Consider the following 24840-nt stretch of genomic DNA (forward strand, 5'->3'; position numbering starts at 1 on the left):
TCACTCTGAAAGAATCTTTAGAAGAGACCGGAGAAAAAGTTGCTTCATAGTCTACTCCTTCTCTCTGAGTGAAACCCTTGGCTACCAATCTGGCTTTAAACTTCTCAATCTTTCCTTTGGAGTCCCTTTTAGTCTTATACACCGATTTGCAGCCAATGGGTCTATGACCTTAAGGTAATTCAACAAGTTCCCAAACACCATTATGCTTCATAGACTGTATTTCATCTCTTATTGCATCCAACCACAATTCTGACTGAGGACAAGAAACAGCTTCCGCATAAGTCAATGGATCAGCCACAGAACCGATATCGTAGTCTTGCTCTCCTATATAGACTAAATAGTTCGATGGTATAGCTGATCGTCTCTCCCTAATGGATCTCCTTACTGGAGCAGCTACAGCCTCATCCTGCACCTAAGAGCCTTGAGGAACTTCATTAGGAGCTGTCTCGACAACAGGATCCTGAGCCTCAACAGGTTCAGTTTGTGGTGTGGGAGTTTCCACAATTATCTGTATGGGAGGAGATAAAGATACAACATTACCCACGGTACTATCATCCTCAATAGTCTGTGAGCAGCTACTTTCTTCGGCCACATTAAACTCTAGAAACTTCGCTGTCTATGATTCCACAATTCTTGTGCCTCTATTGGGATTATAAAACCGATATCCCTTCGAATGTTCCGGGTAAGATACAAAGTAACACCGAGTGGTTCTAGAGTCCAACTTACTTAATGTTGGATTATATAACTTCACTTCTGCAGGACATCCCCAAACCTTAAGATGGTTTAAGCTAGGCTTACGTCCAGTCCATAACTCAAAAGGAGTCAATGAAACAGCTTTAGTAGGTACACGATTCAGAATGTACAAAGCTGTTTTCAAAGCTTCACCCCACAGAAAACCAGGTAAATTTGTTCTACTAATCATACTCCTCACCATTTCCATAAGGGTGCGATTGCGCCTTTCGGCTACACCATTTTACTCAGGACTCCTAGGCATAGTAAACTGAGCCACTATCCCAGAATCCTCTAAGTATTCGGCAAATGGCCCCTTAAGCTGTCCGGCATCGCCATGCTTGCCATAATACTCTCCACCTCGGTCAGATCTAACAACTTTTATGACCTTTCTCAACTGTTTCTCGACTTCAGTCCGAAAAATCTTGAACTTGTCAAGAGACTCAGACTTTTCTTTAATCAAATACATATAGCCATATCGAGAATAGTCATCAATAAATGTGATGAAATAAAAATTTCTACACAAGGTTGCCGTATAGGGTCCACTTATGTCAGTGTAAATGACCTCCAATAGGTCAGAACTTCGGACTGCAGTTTTCTTCCTTATCTTGGTCATTTTACCTCTACAACAGTCTACGCATGTCTCTAGGTCATCTTTAAGAGCAGGCAGGATGTTAGTCTTTATCAGCCTTTCTACTCTATCCTTAGAGATATGACCAAGCCGTTTATGCCACAATGCATAAGACTGTTCCTTAGGTAGTGGTCTCTTGGAAATAACTTTTTCAACTACGTGTATGTCATTGGAAGATAAACACAATCTGTACAATCCGTTGGACATATTACAGCACCCAACCTTATTTGAATTAAGAAACAAAGAAATAATATTGTTCTTGATTTCAAAAGAGTAGCCATACATGTCCAAACACGATACGGAAACTAAGTTCCGTCTAAAAGAAGGTACATAAAAAGTGTCTTTCAACATTAATCTAAAACCAGAGTCTAGCATCAATATAACATCTCCCACAAACACAACATCGGCTTTCTCGTTGTTTCCCACAGTAAGTCTTGACTCATCCTGATTTGGCTTCCTCCGATTTATGAATCCTTGTATGATAAACGCAACATGATTAGTTGCACCACTATCGAGCCACCAAGAACTGGATGGTGCTTCTGATAGGTTGGATTCACAAACAAGTGCCAAAGAATCATTACCTGTAGGCTCACGTTTGGACAACCAAGCTTTAAACTTTCCGCAGTCCTTCTTTATGTGACCTTTCTTCTTACAAAAGAAGCAGCAGTCACCATCCCTTTTGAAGGATGTTTTCTTTGGACCCATATTGTCAAATTGACCGGTAGTGTCATGAATACCTTTATGAGTACGATTTCTGAATTTCTTATCCTTCCTTTTGTGGGAACCAGAAACATATAAGGCTAGATGCCATTTTTCTTTCTTAAGTTTCTCTTCCTCTGCCACCACCCTTGCTATCAAGTCATTAACTGACCAAGTCTCATCTTGGGAATTGTAATTTGTCTTTATAATCCCCAAATCAGGTGGAAGGGTGTTTAGGGCTTGATGCACAATACAAGCATCAGGAATGGAAACATTAAGAGCTTGAAGCTTCGTCTTTAGGTCTACCATTCTAAGGACATAATCTCTAACCCCAGCAGTACCATCATACTTCATATTGAAGAGCTTTTGAAGAAATGTACCAACCTCAGCATTTGATGAAATGCGGTTTCTAGCCTCTAAGGCTGCCATCATCTCCTTAGCAGTACAATCAGCTGGCAAACCACTTTTCAAGTGTTTTTGAATGGATTTCTTCATTGTCAATAAGCAAATCCGATTGCTCTTTTCCCAGGCAGCATTGTCCGTTTTCTCAGCTTCAGGACTGGTGGCCGTGATATCTGCAGACTTATCCTTTGTAAGAGCAATGTGAACATTCGCCAGCTCCATTCCAAATAGAAAATCCTCTTTCCATTTCTTAAAGTTCAACCCAGTAAGGACCTTAATGGAAATGGAATTGCCGTTTACAGAAAAGGTGACTAGAAAACAAACAAACAATACAATCAGTATCATGTGAGTACTTATCCAGAGAGTTACATACATCATCACATAATCACCTTTGGGCAGAAAATATGACATGCAGTTGTACACTCTCCACATGACAGCGGCCATGAAAACATATTCTAATCTTTCGTGAAATCACCACCTTTGGGTGTATGAACCACTAAGATCAGTCATTTCTCAAGCACATGCTATACATGTACCCCTCCATGAACCAATACAAGATCACCTCCTTTGGGAGTATGATCACGCAATAGAACATGAGACATCCCACCACAATATGAGATCGATATTTCTCAAACCCAGTCAAGTGTGCTGCTTTGGTGGTCACTACCCAACTGAATCTTTGAAAATCTCTCATACTAGGGATATGAGCTTTATGTATCACATTCACTATATACATGTAATGCTAGATGTAAAGACAGGGGCGTACATCTCTGAAATTACACGTCATGCTAATTATACTGGTCCATTCATTGATAGACAATGAATTACACTCTACACAATCCTTATGTGGTGATATACATGTGAGCTACCATATGCATTTCCGAAACCATAGAGAAATACAAGAAAATACACAAAAATACCCTAAAAATATGCGTATATAGGGTTCTATACGTATTTTCACATCTGTAAAAAGCTTCAAACATGTAAAATAAATACACCACAATGTAGAAAATCTCGATACGAGCGCGTCGGTACCAAGAACGTCTCAAACGGACACTGGACACGCCCTCACGCGCCGCCGGAAGGCACGGCACGTGCGCGCGTGTTCAGCCGGTCCGACCGGTCAACGGTAAACGGACCGGTTCAACCGGTTGATCGATCGGGTCAACAATCGGGTCGGGTCGGGTCGAAACTCGGGTCAGGTCAACGGTCGGGTCGTGTCAAGATCCAGGTCAACCCGGATCCGCGCCCTCGCTAACATCAGCCTGCGATTACCGGCGGAAAAACATGCCGGTTCAGCACGGCCGCACGTGAGGGCGCATGCGGCCTCGTCCGGTGACGTGCCACCCGTCAATCTTCTCGTCTCGATGAGTAGATTCCGAATATGTAATAAAATTTTACATTCAACCGACAAAAAATTTCGAAAATGGGTAAAAACCTCTCGGACATAACGAAAATGGTCCTAATCCGCATGTTTCAGTTCTAATCTATGGCAGGCTCTGATACCACATGTTGGCCACGAAAATGGCATGCCCAGGATCACCATAATCAGAAAACGAAACACGTTAATGGAGAGAATTATTGATTCGCGTACCTGGTTTAGAATCCATCGAACTTGACGCGGAATTTGCGACGGTTTCCGAACACGAACTCAAGTGCTTCTCCCCCCTATACCCTTCGTTAGAACACTGGCCTAATGAGATTGCCACTCATGAGAAGAAAGTTCTCTCTAGATCCGTATGTGAATCAGATTGTGCATCATCAGGTTAGGGGAGGGACTTGAGCGCTATTTATAGAGTCTCTGACCACAGGCCCTCTCATTACGGGTCGGGCCGTACTCGGCCCACACCAGCCAGCCCCATATTAGACATATTAAGAACCCATATATCTTACCTTTATTAGACCAAACTAATTCAGTTAATTTCAATTAATGAAGCCCACGTTAGGAAATTCTTACGAATCAAGGACTTCACTGGCAACTGGCATTAGCCATCGATCATGACAACTTCAAACTTTCGACGCCTTTATCTTTTGCATGGTTATTTGCTGAACGCTCCATTGCAGGGATGATCATGAGTCATGACAGATGGTGCTACTCCAGGTGGATTAACTACTTACGCTCACAGATTCCCACTGACCCTATATATGTTTTGGATTGCAAAAGCACACATAAGAGAGGCCCAGGTTAAATCTCCGAACTGCACGGCCCATGAGGAACAAGCACTGGACAAGAGCAGGCCCGCTTGAATTGTTCCCATCGAGGCCACATGAATAAACTAGGCCAGACTGTAAAAACCCAGAGGAGGGAGAGTATATGGAAAGAAAGGATGCGTAAGTAGGCATAGGTAACATAGTCAACAGTCTTAGTCCCAATCATGAAACCTGAAAGCAACAATGGTGAAATGACGAGTGTTTACTGAAAGAAGTACCGGCGACAGCGGCGGCAATTGTTGGAAAGAGGTGGTCATATCGGTTATGGTTGCCAAGTAGTTACAGCATCTACGATGATTTAGTCGAGGATGGTGACCGAGGCGGAACTCAGATTATAACGTGAATTATAAAAGAGACTTAAAACTCGAAGAAGACCGGAAACTTCATATGGGAAATTTCATTGCATGCGCTCCTTGTGGGCCTATTAAAGATAGACCGCTGACCAGTTCTCCAGGACTTCCACCGCATGGACAAAATGGTATACCCTAAACAACCATTCTGCTGAGAGACAACCTCAGAACAACTGCACCTAGGATTCCAGAAACAGGTGGAGTTGCTCGCCCACTTACATCAGCCAGACTAACTCATCGATCAATAGAGCTCAACTAAAGTTCAACAGTTCAAGTAGCTTGTGCTTCAAGCTCAGTTCGAGTTTAGTTAAGACCCGAGTGACTCCCGAACCAATCTTGCTTAAACTGCAATTATCTTGACAACCAAACCAAATCAAGCTGAAAGCTACTGCATTTAGTTGAGCTCGATGTTAGGAAGTCGAGCCTGAAAAGTCAAGCTTAATTGAGTTCGCGTCGAGTGCTGAATCGTGGTTTTTTTTTTTTTTCAGCCAAAGCAAGTCTAATGATCTGAACATACCTTTAATCTCCATCCTTCCTCTTAAACTCACAAATCTTGGGAAATTAAGGTTCAATATCGCTGTATTAGATCAGGTTGATAATGCATACAGAAACGATGGTATCTCTGTTAGGACCAAAAGATAAAAGTTTCGTGCGTTTTCTTACGATCTGATTGATTATGTTCGGATGACGATATAATGGATTAGATCATGCAAATGATTCGTCAACAAAGAGTCTTTTCACTTTACATAGTTGGTAAGAAGCTCATCGCCGATGGAATTCAGGTATCATAAATCCGACATGGCTATTGCATAAAATGCTTGGTCATCTCACATGTCATTTCCGACGCTTGAATTTCTAAAAAACACGTTTGATTTCTCAACTATTACATGAACTTACCAATTTTTATTAGTGTAGCTTATCAGTTTTTCTCCTTTTTGTTTATCCAGTTACTTTGATAAAAAAAAATGGTTCCAACAAAATAAATAGTAATTTCATGATAACATTAGGAAGCTACCAACATTGTTAATTCGAGTAAAAAGAAGTCATTAGTTTTCTTTCACCAACGGTTGTGACACCTACCAGCACTTACTAAAATTTACCGACATGGAAAAAACCAGCATTTTTGGGCAAAAAATAATATTATTTTGCTCTGCGTCGCTATATTAATATTGAATCCAATCATATCCACGTGCAAATGATCGTATGTACTCATTTAATTTTGTATCTGATCAACTTCCAAATAAGCGATAGATCTTCACCATTTTATATCATATATAACTCTTATCCCGTCCTATCCAATCAAATTGTCTAGAGGTTATATGCGACCTAATTTCACCCGAGCAAGTGAAATAATAGCAATGCAATCGCCACGAGCCTCCGTTAGAAAATAAAGCATTTTCTTGGTCATGCTAACGAGAAAGTGCAAATTAATTATCCTACTCCATTTCTCTCGAATTTCAAATTTCCGAATTCAAATCTTTTCAATTACAGAACAGCAACTTTCACAGCAGAAATATGTCGAAACATTTTTCTTTTTCAAAATGTACTGTGCCCATGTTTTTGTGTCGTGTGTTTTCATGAATCCATTTTTCAACGATTCAAAGTTTTCTTCTTTTTTTTTCCTTTCGGTTGAAAATTTCGAAGTTCTTTATTTCTTTCTTTGTGGTTCTTAAATTCAAAGTTTTCTTCAATAAGGTGGTCTTTTTCCCATCTTTTGAGCGCACACATCGCACGACATACTCGCGAGCCAGGAAATAAAAAAAAAGGTTTGAAAAATGAATTTCGGGTCCACAAAAGTCGTTCGATTTTTTTCTCCCCGAGCACCCGAGATAATAATTACCTGCGGCGCCCCATCCGATGACGAATCCCAAGCATGAAGCATCGTATGCCACGTCAGATAGATGCGGCATCTTACGGCCCACGGACGGCTTCCGGTTCGAGTCCACGGTAAGCGCCGCGAGGATGCTCGCCCCGGATCCCTACCGCCTGAGCGATTTTTATAACTATTCAAATCAAAAAAGGATTTTGATTAAAAAAAAAGAGAAAAGGAAAAGTAAAGCGAAGAAATCGAGAAAGGCCAATTGAAATCCGGATTTCGAGTCCGTCACAACTGACCAAAACTTCGACCCACGCTGATATCGAAGAAGACGAAGACGAAGAAGACGAAGAGGAAGAGTAGCACCCGCCGAGGCCAACCACCGCCGTCCTCCCTCTCTCCGCCGCCGCCCGCCGCCCCCGCCCGAGCCGCCGTGGATGGGCCAGTCAGCCTCGACGGCCTCATTCCAGGCCCGCCGCGACTCCACCTCCGCCCACGGCCACCACCGCCGCCCCGCCGGCTCCAAGCCGTCGCCCCTCGTCTCGCCGACGATGCTCGCCGGCGGGACCGACGGCCGCGACGCGACCGGCGACGCGCCCGACTGCACCTCCCACCTGCCGGACGAGTGCCTGGCCTGGGTGTTCCAGTGCCTCGGCACCGGCGACCGGAAGCGGTGCTCCCTGGTCTGCCGGCGGTGGCTCGCCGTCGAGGGGCAGAGCCGCCACCGGCTCTCCCTCAGCGCGCGGGCGGATCTCCTCCCCCTGGTGACGTCCCTGTTCTCGCGGTTCGATTCCGTCACGAAGCTCGCCTTGAAGTGTGACCGCAGATCGGCCAGCATCGGCGACGAGGCGCTGGTTCTCATCTCGTTGCGGTGCCGGAACCTGACGCGCCTCAAGCTCCGCGCGTGCCGCGATCTGACCGACGCTGGCATCGCGAACTTCGCTAAGAACTGCAGGGGCTTGAAGAAGCTCTCGTGTGGATCCTGCACCTTCGGTGCGAGAGGCATGAACGCGGTTCTCGACAGTTGCGCGTCCCTGGAAGAACTATCGGTGAAGCGGCTTCGTGGCCTCGCCGGCGATGGAGCTGCGGCCGAGCCCATAGGGCCCGGTGTAGCTGCAGTTTCACTCAAAATCATTTGCCTGAAGGAGCTATACAATGGGCAGTGTTTTGGTCCGTTGATCATAGGTTCCAGGAATTTAAGGACTCTGAGACTGTTTAGGTGCTCAGGTGAGTGGGATAAGCTGCTCCAACTAATGGCGTACGAAGCAAATGGTGTGGTTGAGATCCATCTTGAGAAACTCCAGGTAAGCGATACCGGTCTTGCTGCCATCTCTAATTGCCCTGATCTAGAGATTTTGCATCTTGTAAAGACAGTAGAGTGTACGAATTTGGGGCTCGTGTCGGTGGCCGAACGTTGCAAGCTATTAAGAAAGCTTCACATTGATGGATGTAAGGCAAATCGCATTGGCGATGAGGGTTTAATTGCTGTAGCTAAGCACTGTCCTAATCTGCAAGAACTCGTTCTTATCGGTGTTAACCCCACCAAATCAAGTTTAGATTCGCTGGCGTCAAATTGCCAAAACTTGGAGCGCCTGGCATTGTGCGGTAGCGATACTGTTGGTGATGTAGAGATCTCGTGCATTGCAGAAAAATGTATAGCGCTGAAGAAACTTTGCATTAAGAGCTGCCCTGTCTCGAATGATGGTATGGAAGCATTAGCTAATGGGTTCCCTAATTTGGTAAAAGTGAAGGTTAAGAAGTGTAGAGGAGTGACTTGTGAGTTTGCTGAGTGGTTGAGAGCGATTAGGGGGTCGCTTGCAGTGAGTTTAGACAGTGGTGAACATGAAAATGCTGATGTCAGTACAAGTGAGGGCGGAGTGCAAGACAATGGGGTTGAATTTCCACCGGTAGTCAGCCAACAGGCTGCTGCTAATATTGCTTCATCAAGTAGTGGTCCTACTCGATCTTCATCATTCAAATCTAGGTTAGGGATGCTGAGTGGAAAGAATCTAGTTGCTTGTACCTTTAGAAGGTGGTCAAATGACAGTAAACTTTCATGAAGTAAATATACTTCTGCAATTTGCAAAAGGAAAAAGGTATCGTTGCCTTTATCTGTTCAAATTGATTTTGTATCCTTTTAACATTTCTGTTTTAATGTCCTCATGTAATGTTGGTTTCTGGTTACTGAATTGGAATCCAATCTTTAACTTCAAAAGGTTTAGTTTGTGTTTGCCCACATCCATTTTTATACGTATTTATCCTATTCTTATTGTTGTTATTGTCAAAGTGAACTTATGATGCCGACAACAGAGCATAACAAATGATGTTGCCGGTATAGATGTGGTAATGTTTTGGAGGATGCGGAAACATTTGATTAAAAATCATGAACATGGCAAATCTTTAGAGGATAGTTTTATATGTTTTCTCACATTTCAGGTAGGTGTAAATGTTGCTGCTTTGCCATTTCCTTATGTCCGACAGGAAGGTTATCTGACCACTTCTCTGTTATGTTCTAGTTCACAAAAATTATATGTTGATTTCCTTTTCTTCCATCATCGTTGAGATGTACAGTACAATATCAAAACTTGTCAAACAGAGCAGTAAGAAAATAGGCTCACTTGTACTATTGATTACATCATCGTTGAGATGTAATATCCCTAAGAAATATGTATGAAATATGCATGTATTTTTCCACATTTTGTTTCGTGGTTGCTTATGATGCAAGGATAGAGCTTTTGTTGTGCTCATCTCTTTAAAAGGGAAGTTGTTCTTGAAGTGATGGCATATAGGCCGATCTAAGAAGTTCTTTACACCTTACCGTTGCATGTCATTTCCTTCATCCTTTCATTTTCTCGATCTCCATTCCATGCTGAACGTGTGCAGAAGTTTACAATCACTAACGGTTAAGAGTTTGGTTACTTCATCCTTTCATTTTCTTGATCTCCATTCCATGCTGAACGTGTGCAGAAGTCAACAATCACTAACAGTTAAGAGTTTGGTTACATTTTGGTTGGCAGTGGTGGTGTCATCTGAGACCCTACTAATGTAGTGATATGCATCACTTGATCAATCCGTTCAGAGCGGAGTATGATGTAGTTAATTTTCACTTTGCTTTGTCAAAAGTCCAATATCAAACCGCTTGATTTTAAATATAAATAAAATTACAAGTGTTTGGTAAGCAATGCGCTTGTCGATGGAGCTACACTTTTGTGCATGTACATGTCTCGTTTCTTGTAGTGAAGATTGATATCGCCAGAGCTTTCAATTCTTCTGCCTTTTTCTAGACTGGCAAGACCAAAGTGACGTAGTTTCACTTCCTTTCAATCAGAAAGATGCCAGATTTCGTAAAACAAGTAGATCGGTCCACATATGTTGTTTTAATTTGTATTCAAGCTAGTGTACATCCAAGAGGTACTAGTGGGACAATGTCTTTCTTATCCTATGCGTTTAAGTATGCTCAATTCCTTTTCGATGCGTCTCCATTTACAAAGTTTGGGTATATTTTGATGACTCTTGATGCATACTATTATGTGAATGGGGTCATATGGCGATTCAAGCACGCATTGGTGTACAAATGATAAACATGGGTGCGTTACCGAGTTTACTGAGTGATGGTTTAAGTGCGATACCAACCCATTCTAGCTGTAATTGATTCCAAGTTTCAGGAACTACAAGGTGAGATGGTTTTGGTTTCGATCTCTTTTGGCAATATCAAATTGCAAACAAATGACTTTGAAGTTGGTAGGCCTGTGCATGTGTAAGTGGTCGATGGCTGAGCTGCCTACGTTCGGGAGTGCCTTTTTTGGGTCTTTTCTACAATGCTAATTAGCAATTGAAATGGTGGCTTTAGCTGGAAAGTTGCATTGGCTGGCCTCAACCAGGTCATTCCGCCTAGGAAAGCATGGAAAAGCACATAAAGGTTCTGCACCACCTTCAAAAGTCATTTACTTTAAACTTTGAAGCCGGATATCATGTGATGCGAGTTGCTCATAACATGACTTAGCAACGAAGACATGGGTTTTAGACTTCTGGTGTTGTGTGAGATTGCTGAGTTCAAATGTCAGGCTTGTACAAGTTAAATGACCTGCTCTCGTCTTGTCAATCTTCAAGCCCAATGGCCATTCAAGGAATACCTTGACCCAAATTTGGCTGGCCTCAACCGGGTCGTTCCTTGTAGAAAAGCGTGGAAAAGAACGTAAAGGCTTTGCACCTCCTTCTCCTTCACGAGTCATTTGCTTTAAACTTTGAAGGTGGATATCATGTGACCTGAGTTACTCATGACATGACTTAGTCATGGAGTAAGGTGCTCGACTTCTGGTGTTGCGTGAAAGAGCAATTAGATTGGTTGGTTCAAGTGTGGGGCTTGTACAAGCTAAATGACCTGCTCTTTTGTCTAGTCAATCTTCAAGCCAAGGGCGATTGTATGGAATACCTCGACCCAAATTCATCAATAAAAGGCGACTTCGATTTAAGTAATATCTAGTTTTGAATCAATTGTTCGGAACATATACAAATCTCAAAGCGACTGCCCTTTAATATTGGCGAAGTTGAACACATACCAGTGCACAGAACAGAACAAACTAGTACTAAATTCAAGTGACAGAATTACCATACCAAGTGACCAACTCTCCAATCACCATGACCTTTTTTTAAGATACTCGGACTGGAGACTTTAGAAACTTGATCATAAACTGGTTATTAGCATCAGTATCATATTAGTGAAAAACACCAGAAGCCTCGACGGCATCTTTTCATTCGAAAAAACCTTGTGATATCCACTTAAAGAGTTGACACAGAAGATAAAGCTTGACATTCAAGCAGGCGAATCACCTGACATGACAATTTTACCTATCAACAGGGGCAGTTAAAAGATTAGTGCAACAAGTCACTAGAAAGGCTGGTTTGTAAGCACAAACGTGGGAATTTGATGTCTCCATATCTCCATTCATTAAAGCTGCTGGAGCCAAAAAACCCCTTTGCATCAAGTGACCATAAAGAAGAATCTGGCTATCGTGATTCTGTAACAAGTTTCGAAGGTACACTAGAAAAAAAAGAAAGCAGCAAGGGGAAGGAGCAGAACAAATTGCATAAAGATTCGGACTCATATGTTACCAAACCACCGAGCAATCACTGTTGCCTCGACCGCTGCTACATGATGCAAAAAATGATGGATATTGTATTAGCATATGACTAAACTTATGAGATGGGAATTGCAATATCTAAGGTGCATACAACATGTGTAGTACATCAAATTTTTGCCAGAGAACACTTAAAAAGTGCTTTCTAGATAATCCTACCCCTCAGACCTGACAACAAAAGTTCCTAGCAAGAGACTTACAGATGTGTTCGTATCTGCATCTGCACACATTTCATCTAGTTACTTCACCTGTTGATCCCAATTAGATTGTAATTCGAAATAACGAAGAAGAAGAAGAATAGAAAGAAATCTTCAAGAATGATGGACCCCACTCCCTTTGCAAATATAATGTCCGCGGCACCAGTAAGGCATCATCCAAAAATCTCTCTACTTCATTTTCTTCTCTTTTGCTGCTTGTGGCTTGCTGTAAAAAATGATCTGACTCAAGATTGTTCCGTTTGTCACAATACCAATGACTGAGCCCAAAACAACTGTTAAAAAGGTTAAGGACACCAAATGCTTCATAACTGAACAAATGGTATGAAGGGCTCGTATCATAGCACGAAAGTATCTAAGGAAACAATCAATCTACAGTACCTAAGCTTCCATCTTGAAAATAGAGGTACAAAAGGTCTCAACCAATGGTTGGCTTGTCGCTCAAGTAGTAAATATGGAAAGAAAGATTGCGAGTTCGAAACAAAATGTCTATTGAAGACAGGAGAACTTCAAGAACAACTCACATCACAAAAGAAGTGATAGCAATTATATAAAAGAAGTCAAAATTGCTTTTGTTTGCCGGCATACAAAGTAAGAGGAAAGGGATAAGAAAGCGTGGCTATTCCACAGTCAATTTAAAGATTAAAAGTATAAAACTGTGCATGTATAGTAGCACAGCAAATAGGAGCTGCAGCCGTTGCTGAAAACTACTTGAACATTGCTTTTTTATGCCAGTAGTTTCAGTATCAAAGGAATTACAGCATATTTGAATAAATTCCTTTTCCTTTAATAAGTTCTCGAGTTTTAAAGAAAGTCAAAATAAAATAACTACTCATTTATTTGATATTCTTTGATTTACAGATATTCTCTAATCAATGTGAAATGACATGAGTACTAAGTACAAGTCCATGCAAAGCACACAAAAATAACTAGTTTTCAATCATAGGTGCTGTCAGCTCGACGTATGTAGGAAGAAACAGTTAAGGATACCACTTGTAGGTGCTTTTTCCTGGATGCTGGTAAAAACTCTGACTGCAAAAAGATATCAAACCAAAATCCATAAACCAATCACATAAGTCATCCTTGAAATGCCAACTTGGTCACCGAAATGCAATTCGACTCACCCATGGAACCAGCAGAATTCATCAATGATGTCAAGAAGCTGAGTTCCCCTGTGCTTTTGTTCTGCAACAAGAGATTGCAATCATTTCTATGACAGAGGCAACTAAAGACACCTGTATGATTGACCAAGGATGCCAAGTAGAATTCAAATTGGAAAGGGAGATAGATGGCTTTATAAATCCGATGCCCTTGAAAGGATTTTCAAACTTCTTGCGGGATTGGGAATATAATGCATTTGAACGCACATGCATAAGATAGAAGTTAAAAAAGTTGCTAATGAGTAGTAAATCCATTGGTGCGGCATGACCAGAAGCATGCCAGAAGCAAGTCTCTTGCAACATTCATAGGCTTAATAAAGCAACATCATATATCCAGATCTTATACCAGGGAGGACACGAACTAATTCCCAATTCTCAAAGAATCAATATGCGCAAATTCTAAGGAACTACGACCTTTTCTATCCTCAACTAGTAAGTTCAAGTATCATTCTCTTAAAGCTTACATAAAAATGAAGTAGGATAAGAACCATATCATATAATATAAAAGAGTACAATTCCTCCAATATTTTCTGTCAAAATCATATGGGACCCTCACCTCAGAATCTAAGATAGCTTTGAGAGTAACTACTGTATCTACACAACTTAGTATTATAACGGTGAATGCACTGCAATTTCTTGCATGAGGGATTCTCGGCTTCCACTTACACGGGAGTTTTCCCATATCTGCGGAACTCTTGCGAAGAAAAATATCGCATGCTGAGATGCCTGCAGGACAGAATGTCAATTTTAAGAAAGCTTTTAAAGGCATAGATGGATGGCAGTTGGAGAAGAAAGAGACTTGTTAATTGGTACTCACGTATAATGCTTCAAAAAGAACAGGATCAATTTGACCAGCTAAAATGGTCGGTGCTACTGCGCAGTATCTGACAAACCCAGTTAAGCAGAGCAGCTCATACTATTATTTAGACTCTGAATTATAAAACCAACTAAACGTGAATCCGCAAAAACGTAAGCAGGATACATTAGAGGCCTGATCCATGTCTTGATTCCCATCGGTTGCGAAAAGTAATACATAATAGCAACTAAAATCATAGCTGAAAAGCAGCCAAGCGAGAACATTAGATCCTGTAGGATAGAGTTTCTTGGAATAGAATAATATATAGAAGTACATGCACTTATCTGGAACATAAGATGGAAAAAGATATGCCGATGACATTTGCAGTTTGACAAACATACTGATTGAATAATATACCCTGATGATGGCTAGCCTCATTCAATAGCTAAATGCAAGATCGCAATCCTAGGGAAAGCTTTTTTCTGTTTCATACAGAAATAGATCTCTTAAAATTTTTGAAATCTTTAAAACCTAAATTTATCTCTGGGGTTCTTGGCCAAGAAACTGCTCAAACTTGGCTCAAGTTGGCATTGTTCTTGGATACCAGAACTTGCAACATCATAATTCTATGGAGACACAAATGAAAGGTTTAATTCAGTATTAACTATGCCTGCCACAAAAAAAATTCAAGTGCATTCCATGGTGTGCTGGAAATATACAGAAATTGTCACTTAATATAGAAAAAGAAAAAAAGCCATTGTTCGATTAACAGATTCATCACGGAGTCTATTTACAATTGCTAGTCCAAATCATATTTTCCCCAATTGATAATATAGAATGAGATTTTGACTGAGAATACTTTTTAAAAATGCAGCACACAATTTTTCTTCATAAAATTAGGCCACAATCTTAATTTCCTTAATAGTATGAGTGATCTTCTGATCATCAGAATTTGATTGTTGAGTAAACTAATAAAGTTATATCTTGAGAGAGAGAGAGAGAGAGAGAGAGAGAGAGAGAGAGAGAGAGAGAGAGAGAGAGAGAGATCCCTCAAAGTTTGATTTCACTGAAAAGACAAAGCAATTAGGTGCTGGTCAGTTACCATCACCATGCCATATTTTCTTGCATCCCTGGTTATAGGCAGAAAATTTCTCCAACCATGCTTTTGATTGGTGGATTACAACCAAGGATATTGCCCATACAAAATTTTGCATGTGGGTCATGTCTTGTAATCAACTAATCAGAGACATGGTTGGAGAAAATTTCCTCCAATCATGAATGGAAGAAAATATTTACATCAAATAGGCTGGTAGCAAGATATAGTTGCCGGTGACGTACTTTTCATTATCATACAGCCGCTGTTATTCGATAAAAGATGCATGTGCTTCTGATAATGCTAAGTTGATGTGGCTAAACAAATGTTTCTTTAGGGAATTCCTAGATTACTCAATTTTGTAACAATATCCACAAAGAAGAGCTCACACAACCAGTCACTTCTCAAAGTTTGCTCCGGCAGATTGTTTTTTTCGTCATCCTGTTTTTCCTTTGGCCAGAGTTTTTTCCTTATCCTAACTACATTAGATTCGCACAATTGGACCATGTAAAAAAAATTAGCATCCGATTTGGTACCACTCTGGTTCTACTATTGCCCAGCCAGTCAAATTGTGATTCTGATGCTTGTACGTGAAGTGGAAATGCATTGCATTACACTTTTAAGTTTCAGAGTTTTATAAACTGTATTTGATCCATGGGAAGCATCGCATTACGACGCAGAAATTTCTAACATCGCCCATACATGAATGCAGATTAAGACAAACCTTGGATAAGAAGAAATGCCAATTCACCATACGCCGAAAAGGGGAGCTTTTTGTGGAGACAGTATGCCAGAGCAATAGTGTAACCCACCACTTCAAGCTCAAAGGCCACCATGCTAAGGCCCCTAATACTCCTATGCTTCAAAATCTTCATTATCTGCAAGAACACAAGCCCCAAGACCACAGAATCAGACAACAATATCAAAACAACTGAAGCCTCGCAGCAACTCGTTCTTAAGTAGCGTCTCCTGCGGCAAGATTCAAACTTTACCCCCAAATCAACCTCTAAATTTGCTTTCCGAGACGAACAATTCGAACCCGATTACACAAGTCATCCAATTTTTGCATAAACGGGTCGAGCCTCGCATCGAAACCTCGCATTCTTCTTTTAAGAGAGCAAATCAGGAATTGAGCTCCGTCCTCAGGCACTCCGCGAGTAGGAGGGGCGTACTAATTAATCACGGTTTTGGAAAGGAAAGAATTCGGACCCATTCGTGCTGCTGATTAGGTAAGAGAGGATCGATAAAACCCATGATACAGAAAAGGGTTACGGTCCGGGTATCAAGAAGAAGAAGAAGAACCTGAGGGAGCTTGACGGTGGTAGAAGCGGCGACGATGCCATAGCCGAGGATCTTGGACAGCAGCGGGAGGAGGCAGTCCTTCTCCGGGATCTTCCCGTCGCGAAGGGATCCGAAAGCGCAGCTGAAATCGATCCCGAAAATCTCCATCCCTGTCGATCCAAGAGCTCTTCGGTTTGACCCAGAGAGAAAGAGCGGGCAATTCCAGGAACCGTACGTAGTACTTACTGATCTGAAAATCCGAGGGCTTTGGGAGCGTGCGCGCGGGTCCGAAGTGCAGTAGTCGTATCGAGTTGGGGAGGCTGTTGTTTAATTACGAAGTTGTTTTTGTTTAATTCAATAGCCATGCTAACGTGTGTTGTTGTAGAGGCAATTGCTAAATTTACTTAATAATGAATATTTACATGTATTAAGAGAAGAATTAGTGTATACAAAGATGTAGACTATTTGTTGTTGATTATTGATAAGAACTCTTGTGTGCTCACATGAAGCCTCGTACGAAAATTTACGGGAAAAGAGAAATTAAGTTTCCACTTCCATGTTTTGTTTTTTTTTTTTGTTTCGGGTTGAGTCAGATTTGTGCTTGCGTGATCTGGTTCACTATCGTTACTAGAAAATTTTGAAGTTTGGTTCCGGTTAATATTGGTTCTTTTTAATTCCGTACAAGATTAAATTTCCCGAGACGAACCGAAGTATTCAATCTAACAATTTCGTATGACACGATTGAATAAACAAAAAAAGGGCATACGAGAATGAAGGTGTTTAGTTTCGAGTTCGAATCGCCTTCTTTTATGTGGGTGGGTGTGATTATGAATCCTCAATAAGACTAAGAAAAACACAAGGCCATTAGATGAAGTATAGTGTGCTCAAACTTAAGACAGTTAAGGAGCAAATCTTCATCCAAAGTGACAAGAAAGTGTCGGGACAAACTCGAAACATTAAAAACAGCAGCTTTCGGTATCTTCATTTGATGAGCGATACAATCAAACAGAGTAAAGACCATCCTGGGGGCTGGTAAGCTCCAGAGACTGAACCGTAGTAATGAAAACTAACTGATGAGGTTTTTTCTTATCATAACCAGAAACAGTATCGGCGAGCGATGTCACTACACATGCTAGAACGAAGTCCACCCCATTGGCACACATCCACGAAGTCGCTAATGTAATTCTTCCATGAAGATTTCCTAAAAGATTAAAGATGGCGAATTGAGTTTACCTGGTGGGTAATATAACTCAAGCCTCTAGTTGAAGGCAGATATGGCGGTTAAGCCCATTGAAAGGAGCCAGAGGTTGCCGGATACGTTGGGGAACTGTATTAATATGGAGGAGGTGGGGATGGGGATGGGCAACACTGGAAATGATGGTTGCTGCTGCCCGAGAGCAAACGAATGAACCGAGGTCAAGGTCACCGTTGTTGCATACGGTGGCAGTGGTGGTTGATAAGCGCTTGCTGGAGCGTGCTGCAAAACCACAAGACAAATTACATCGCTTTGCTTAGAATAAAGACGCAAGTAAACATATAGATGCAAGAAACTATGTCGAACTAACGGTAAAATTTGACCAGCAATGCATTGTGAGCTCAACTTCTCCACCATGCCTATGAAACCAAGAATCAAATAAAAAAAACAGGTTTCAGGAATTGAGATACAGAAGGCATTGAACAGAAAAAGGTTCCGTGGCAGAAGAAACTCTCTGGCAATCCTCTTTAACTTGTTATGCACATCTTCGTAAACTGGCTGGGCAGTGTCATCGAATCTGAGCAAGATACCCTTAATCAATTGAATCCTAGAGAGTAATGGTTCTTGAAGTCTTGGAGTCGGAAGACATTTTGAATTATTTGAGTTCTGAACATTGAAAGAAGTGGTATGATCTCTTCGGGGGTAATTATACACTTGCCTTCCGTCAACCATTTACCTTTCCCAAGGAGAAGATCTCATAACAAGAAAAAGTCAAAAGAAAGTGAGATTTAATGCAGAATAATTTTGTACTCTGCTTCCTTGTACATGTGAATCATCAGAAACTGATCGCTTGGCACAGAATTACTATCTACTGACATCCGAAACCAGTCTAGTCGAATGGACAACTGAAGAGAAGAATGATGCAGTTATCAATTACCCACGGACAGAAGATGCCAGAAATCCTTCGTCCAAATTGAAGCCATATATTGATCAGAGAATTCTGATTGGCTGCTCATGGTATTGCTAATTTACAGGGTTACTTAGCATATTTTCCTTGTTTTAAAATACGACAAATGAACTTCTTCTCTTTCTATTTGCTTCCTTGAGCAAATGGGTTCGTGATGCAATCAGAAAGCCATTGTGCATTGATTTAGTCATTCCTCTTCTCAAACAATTCAAAGAATGCAGAGACTTTGACAGTTCATGATTGGAGAGGGTCAAAGTGGACACATCCAAAAGAAAACAGGGAATGATTAGTCACAAACAAGGAATTCTTCAACACACATTTTTTGCCCACAATGAAAAGACTGCATGAGCAATGGCGAGGAGATGATCTGTTGTCTTGAGATATCATAAAACTCCTTTTGTCCCTGTGATGATTGCCAAGCAAAATCAGCAACTCATAGTCCACCAATTACAAGGAGTATTCTTTTTATTTAAATTTACAGTGATCACCTTATCTGTATCGGCATATAGAAGCTCACTTGTTCAGTACCATGCAAAGATCAAATTTCAGAAAAATACATCTGTGGGTGAGCTAAAGTGGTATGCTCGTGAGCATTCCTTTGACACACAAGATAATGACCAACACAAAAACTTCCAACATGTGTGTGGGCGTGCTAACGTGGTAGAATATGTGTATAGCGTTTTTTAAGATATCAGTGAAGATTCAAAGGAAGTCCTAATTTTAAAGATGCCCATCGGACCAATATATGAGCATCGTTTATGCAAATCCTTCAGGCTCAATTGAAGCTAACCATGGCTACCCTTTTTCAGACAAGTTTTTCATATCTCGGATGTTACTGCCTATCTTCCATCTAAAAGAGCTTTCTTGGTGATGGACTTTTGGATCTTCAATACTTGTTAAGTATGGGTGGAAATTCTCGATTTAGCTTTCTGTCTGGAGCATCTCACGCAATCTGCAAGGAGACATTTACTTTTATTAATACATTGAATTATTATATTATGACTTCACAAAACCTCTTGCAGAAGTACAAAATTTTTGCCCAAATGGTGAGTTTCGAGCATCTTCTCCACTGCACTGTTCTTCTTTGAATGTGACGTAGTATGATATGGTGGCAGAGCTGAGGTTAGTGCTTAAACAGCATATGCATATTATGAACAACAAATATGCCCGAAACTCTACTCAACTCTCATGACCGTGATTGAGGATTTGCAACAAGGAAATGTTCTCTGATCCCTCCACAATCTCACAGTAAGGACCAACAAGGCGGGAAAAAAGCATATGCAGCATTATGCAACTGAAAGCATTCAAAGGACTAAGCATACTTCCTCTCAAGTAAATATAACTGGATCCATAAATGGACATGCTGGAAGCCAGGATCAATCGGTCTGCTGATCAAATGCAACATGAACAATAAATACAGCACTATATACATATTTTTCGTCTGACTAACATCAATTAAACTTTCCATCAGTTTGGTAATATTGATAGGGGCTCGCTGCAACTGCTTCACTCTCTGGCAAAGCTGTTTATCCCAATGCTTAAAAGGCAAACCTTCTCACTACGCGCTGCTCTTCTTGCCACCGCTCCCGTAGGCCCAATGAAACTGTGCTGGGGTACGCTTCAGTGCCTTAACACTGAAAGGATTGTTCTTGCTCTGCGGGAAAAATCAACATCAGCAAAATCCAATCCAAACATGTAAAAAGAAATACCCTCAGACAGTAACAAGGCCAGTGCTGAAATATTTACTGATCAAGGCAAGAGCTTTTACAGTACCATCAAGCAGGTCCCTTCATATAAGTTGCAGACCGGGTAGTCATGGGGGCAGCAGCTTTCATGGTCCTCGCAGCACGTGGCGGCCTCAAGCGGGCAGCATCCCCAGGCGAAGCAATAGTTGCCGTACGGATAGACGCAGCAGCAAGTTGTGCTTTCGGGACATGAGTAATAACGATCACAAGTGGTCGGTGGTTTTATTGGAGACGGGGGAGATGGCCCTGGGTTCGGGGGATTTGCGCCTTTCTTGATGGGGTAAGACGCTTCCATTGCGATCCCGCACTTGCCAGTCACAGCATTGGCCAAGTTACGCTCCATTCTGATATAACCCTGCTCTCCCCAGCTATCGCCCCAAGAGTTCCTTACAATCCAGTAATTCATGCCATTTTCTGCGCCATATCCTACGGCGGCCACTCCGTGGTCCAGTGCAGTACCACATCGTCCAGTGAAAATACCCTGCAGATATTACAGTAAAGAAAAATCAGTCGCTGATGCAAGTGGCACAGAACTTTTAAGCTCGATTCTTAGTCTCCTGAGGGATGCATGTTACAATTCAAGAATGCTTCCAGAAAAATGATGGTTGATGATATTCTGTGGGTGTAACTTGAAGAGCAAACCAGCTTACTCAATTCATTTAGGAAGAACGCCTGAGAGATGCATGAGTTGACCCAACAGGAACTTATTTATGAAAAGGGTTTTTTTAAAGTTGCATAAGCTGCAGATTCACAGCTTACTTCATGTTCGTTAATCTCTCTTATGAAAGAGACGCAAAAGTTGTCATGCTCGGGAGAGGACATTACCGACTGGTACAACTGAAATTCCCGACCACCGGCTTCGATGGCCACGCTGACTGGTTGATTAGCGACTGCCTTTTGCAATGCTTTCTCGTTGTTCACTGGAACATCTTCGTAATCATCTATTGCAACAACCTTGGCATTCTTCTGCAGAACAGAATAGGAAAAAAACATGAGAGAATCCTTTTCGAAATGCTTCTCTCTAACCGCCGAAAGACACGCCGATCAATACTGACTCGATATGGGTCGCAACTGCCATCGACACCTTTATACGGATAATCTTCCTCAGAGTCAATGCCGCCATTCTTGATGATGAACTCGAAAGCATAGTCCATGAGACCTCCATTGCAACCTTCATTATAAATAGTATCGCAGTCTACCAGCTCCTGCTCCGACAGTACAATCAGATCACCGGTCACGATTTTGTTTATCCCCTCCACGGCGGCAATGGTGGAGAAGGCCCAGCAACTCCCTGATTTTATCATATTCAATTCAAACACAATCACCTATCCTTTAAAATGAAGTATTAGGGGTCAATATTAAGACTTCGATAAAGATTTACAACCCCAAAAACTTGTTAAAGAGATGCATATAAGTATACGGCAATCCTTAAGTGAGCTATGCAGGTTCGGTTGACATGAAGACCCTACAAGTTCCTATCAGATTTGAGACTTCAGGAGGTATCATCATCTAAATGTTTCTCGTCCCTCTTAAACCATGTCGACGATACCATTTTTGCGCGCATTTTTCGATCTTGTTCGTTTACCCTTCGAGCCTAATGGGTCGCCAGGCCAATAATCAAGTGCGAAGCGGGCACATGAATACTTGTTAATCAGGTAATGGCAGCATTACCATACTAATCACGTATCTCATGCTCTTGCTTTCGCCGGTTCATTGTGTCTAACAACACGGTATTTTACACGTATGAAAGGAACATTCTGAATTCTTTTTACTGTAATATTATCTAACATGATTCCTATATTTCGGCAGAAAATAATCAGAGAGACGATGAGATCTACTGACCGCCACGAGAGAAAATATTTTCCCAGGCATATCTAATCATCTAATCTCCCACGGAACTGAGTACCATACTCTAGTGTCTCAATTTCAAATTCAATCACATGAGCTGGTTCAAGTAGGTACAGTTACGTAAGACCTCTCGCTACGTAAGAGTCGAAAGTTCATTTTCAAAAGGAGGTCGGCACAAGCGGCTTCATCGACACTCTCTAACATCTCTAATCACACGTTCTTAATTAGTCTTTTTTTTCATGTTTTTTTTTTCCTTCACTTCTGCACTAAACTGAGTATCCAAAAACCAAAACCACCTTTACACCAAAACGGATAAGCTCCTGCCCTGCAAATCCCATGATTCAGCTGTCGTATTACCTCTGATATCTCGTGTTAATCAACCCCAAAACGATCTTTCATCTTCGTTTCCCCGAGATTTACTCCAGCATTCAAAAAGTTCAGGTAATGACTCGGTTGTCCCGTTCCAACAAAAGTCAAACTCAACCTAACCCAACGAACTCTTCCTTGCTAATGAAGCACTGCACAAATGGAACACGACACTCTTGCTCTGGCATAGACCATCAGGACAAGACTGCCCTTCACGATCCTTCGTAATTATCATCCCGACCGAGCCAAGAAACATGCAACAGCAAGAAATGATTCATGCAAAGACAAAAGGGGATGGGAAACTCCGACAAGGACAAATAATTCAACAGGAGAGATAAAAACAAGAAAAGACAGCAACCACATGATAAATAAGGCAAAAAAATAGGTTTTTAATCGGCATTCCTTTTTGTTTTCGGTTTCTAACTTACTTTCCCAATTTAAAATTTATCAGTATCGGAAGCTTTATTCAATAAATGTTAACCTTTTTTGAATCACCTGAAAATCCTCGCGATTTTCTAAAACGAAAACAATTTTCTGATTTGCACGTAGAACTCAGCCGCAAATTTTTTTCTCTCTCTTTTTTTTTAATATTTTGCTCCGAGGCAAACCAAGATGTCCGAAACTCACTTTTTTTTTTCCAAGAAATCGTGAGTCATCAAAAGTAGAGGATCGTCATCGGCAGAGACACTCACCGCAGCTTCCCTGGTCCTTGACGCCGCCCACCGCGCCTTCCTCCCTCCAGTCGACGGAATCCGGGAGCGCCTCCCCGACCCGTGGCTCGTAGCGGCGGCTGCTCCGGCCCCTGGCGAGCCTCCTCCTGGCGTCGGGGCGGGCCCCCAGGTACGTGGACCGGTACTCCCCGTTGGTCAGGTCGGCGTACCGGTTGAGGCCGAGCGCGTAGGTCCGGTTCCCGGAGTTGTGCTCGTCGATGAACCGGAGGTTGTCCTTGAAGATCTCGAACCGCCGCTCCTTCTCGTCGCCCCCCAGGGCGTTGTGGTAGGCCTTGCCGTGCTTGGCGAGCCACGACTCGTAGAGGGCGGCGACCTCGGCGTCGGAGCGCCGGCCTGGCTCGCCGCCGTGGGCGAGGTCGTAGCTGATGATGGACATGTCCGAGGCCGAACACGAGGCCAAGAGCCCGAGGAAGAGGAACGCCGCCACCGTGAGTGATCTTGATGGCCCGTGAAGACCCATCTTCTCTCTCTCGCGCTCGGCTGAAGGGGGGGGGGCGTTTGTGGTGGGGGGAGAGGGACGAAGGTGGGAGTGCGGGTGGCGAGTGACGACGACGATGATGGGGGTTATGAAGGAAGAGAAAGAGAGAGATGTTGACTGGGATATATGGAAATAAGAGGGAATGTAATTTAAGAGGAAAAATACAAAGGGAGTAATTTTGGGGGGGGCCAAGATACTAAGATAGATAGATAGGCATTTGAGGAATGAATTGGAAACGGAAGGTGGCGAATGATGGCTCGACACGTGGGGCGCATGCGGGATGAGGTGTGACTGGCCAGCGACCCTCTCAAAGAACGGTCACGCGCAAAAGCTTAAGACTGGCGAGCTCGCCATCGAAGCTCTGCAGATTTTGACAGTCGGGAAATCTCTCTGCTTGAGATATGTTGCCACTAGGTAAGGTTCACTCGTGAATCGGATTTTGTAATTTCGTGAAAAGAAATTGTGACCCTTTTATCATTGGGCTAACTACCTTGATGGGATATATCGGTAATATTTGTTTTATGTCTTATGAAGAGGGGAGGGCGGGAAAAAGCAATGGGGCCAAATATAGGTTAATTTGAAATAACTGGAAATCTGCAAGAGCATCTCAGTTTTGGGTATCACTTACAAATGTCCTTGCAGCTAAGAACACATTTGACGTAAACGTGATTGAATTGCGGTCGTGTGTTACGAAAGTGTTGCGATATGTGCATTTGGTAATAGATGTTTTAATGTCGCAGCACCTAAGAGTTGGGTAGGATATAGCTTCTTAAAAACGGCTAGATTTTCTTGTAGATGTGGATGTGTTGTGGCTACGAGATGCTTGCGAAACACCTAATAAAACCCACAACGCCTCTTTTCCAATATGAAATTGTTGCAGGAAAAGTTGTGCCAAAGAAACACTTAGGGCCTGTTTGATATATAACTCTGGTAAGTTCTAAAGCCTAATATGCTTTGAACTACAAAAGTAGAGCATGTTTGATATTACT

At 42.1% G+C, this 24840-nt stretch overlaps 3 protein-coding genes across 3 annotated transcripts; 1 reads left to right on the forward strand and 2 right to left on the reverse strand.

Moving 5' to 3' along the window:
* Positions 1 to 7158: 7158 nt before the first annotated feature.
* LOC115675715 (F-box protein At1g47056-like) lies at positions 7159 to 9059 on the forward strand. Its single transcript, XM_030598465.2, has one exon. The coding sequence runs from the start codon at positions 7276 to 7278 to the stop codon at positions 8896 to 8898; it is 1623 nt and encodes a 540-aa protein (XP_030454325.2). The 5' UTR covers positions 7159 to 7275; the 3' UTR covers positions 8899 to 9059.
* Positions 9060 to 12025: 2966 nt separating this feature from the next.
* On the reverse strand, positions 12026 to 16840 carry LOC115675799 (mannose-P-dolichol utilization defect 1 protein homolog 2). The gene is made up of 8 exons (XM_030598574.2): positions 16543 to 16840; positions 15965 to 16118; positions 14334 to 14406; positions 14169 to 14235; positions 14018 to 14077; positions 13316 to 13376; positions 13182 to 13223; positions 12026 to 12466 (listed from the first exon to the last, which is right to left on the reverse strand). Exons 1-8 carry the CDS (start codon positions 16687 to 16689, stop codon positions 12363 to 12365), a joined length of 708 nt encoding a protein of 235 aa, XP_030454434.2. The 5' UTR covers positions 16690 to 16840; the 3' UTR covers positions 12026 to 12362.
* Positions 16841 to 19986: 3146 nt separating this feature from the next.
* On the reverse strand, positions 19987 to 23903 carry LOC115675798 (cysteine proteinase mucunain-like). Its single transcript, XM_030598571.2, has 5 exons — positions 23335 to 23903; positions 21484 to 21719; positions 21254 to 21394; positions 20457 to 20909; positions 19987 to 20337 (listed from the first exon to the last, which is right to left on the reverse strand). Exons 1-5 carry the CDS (start codon positions 23831 to 23833, stop codon positions 20242 to 20244), a joined length of 1425 nt encoding a protein of 474 aa, XP_030454431.2. The 5' UTR covers positions 23834 to 23903; the 3' UTR covers positions 19987 to 20241.
* Between the last annotated feature and the right edge of the window lie 937 nt (positions 23904 to 24840).

Source organism: Syzygium oleosum, unplaced genomic scaffold, assembly GCF_021117445.2.
Source record: "Syzygium oleosum isolate NSW1041296 unplaced genomic scaffold, Sole_v2.1 Sole_v2.22, whole genome shotgun sequence".
NCBI classification, from domain to species: Eukaryota; Viridiplantae; Streptophyta; class Magnoliopsida; order Myrtales; family Myrtaceae; genus Syzygium; species Syzygium oleosum.

Excerpts from the sequence above, each read along its gene's own strand:
- LOC115675715 (XM_030598465.2), top strand. The coding sequence starts at position 7,276 with ATGGGCCAGTCAGCCTCGACGGCCTCATTCCAGGCCCGCCGCGACTCC.
- LOC115675799 (XM_030598574.2), bottom strand. The coding sequence starts at position 16,689 with ATGGAGATTTTCGGGATCGATTTCAGCTGCGCTTTCGGATCCCTTCGC. Across the intron at positions 14,078-14,168 it reads TTCTTTTTGAAGCATTATAC|GCATCTCAGCATGCGATATT; the intron begins GTGAGTACCAAT and ends TCTGTCCTGCAG. Across the intron at positions 13,377-14,017 it reads AGATATGGGAAAACTCCCGT|AACAAAAGCACAGGGGAACT; the intron begins GTAAGTGGAAGC and ends CTCTTGTTGCAG.
- LOC115675798 (XM_030598571.2), bottom strand. The coding sequence starts at position 23,833 with ATGGGTCTTCACGGGCCATCAAGATCACTCACGGTGGCGGCGTTCCTC. Across the intron at positions 21,395-21,483 it reads GCAGTTGCGACCCATATCGA|AAGAATGCCAAGGTTGTTGC; the intron begins GTCAGTATTGAT and ends TCTGTTCTGCAG. Across the intron at positions 20,338-20,456 it reads ATGAAGGGACCTGCTTGATG|AGCAAGAACAATCCTTTCAG; the intron begins GTACTGTAAAAG and ends TTTTTCCCGCAG.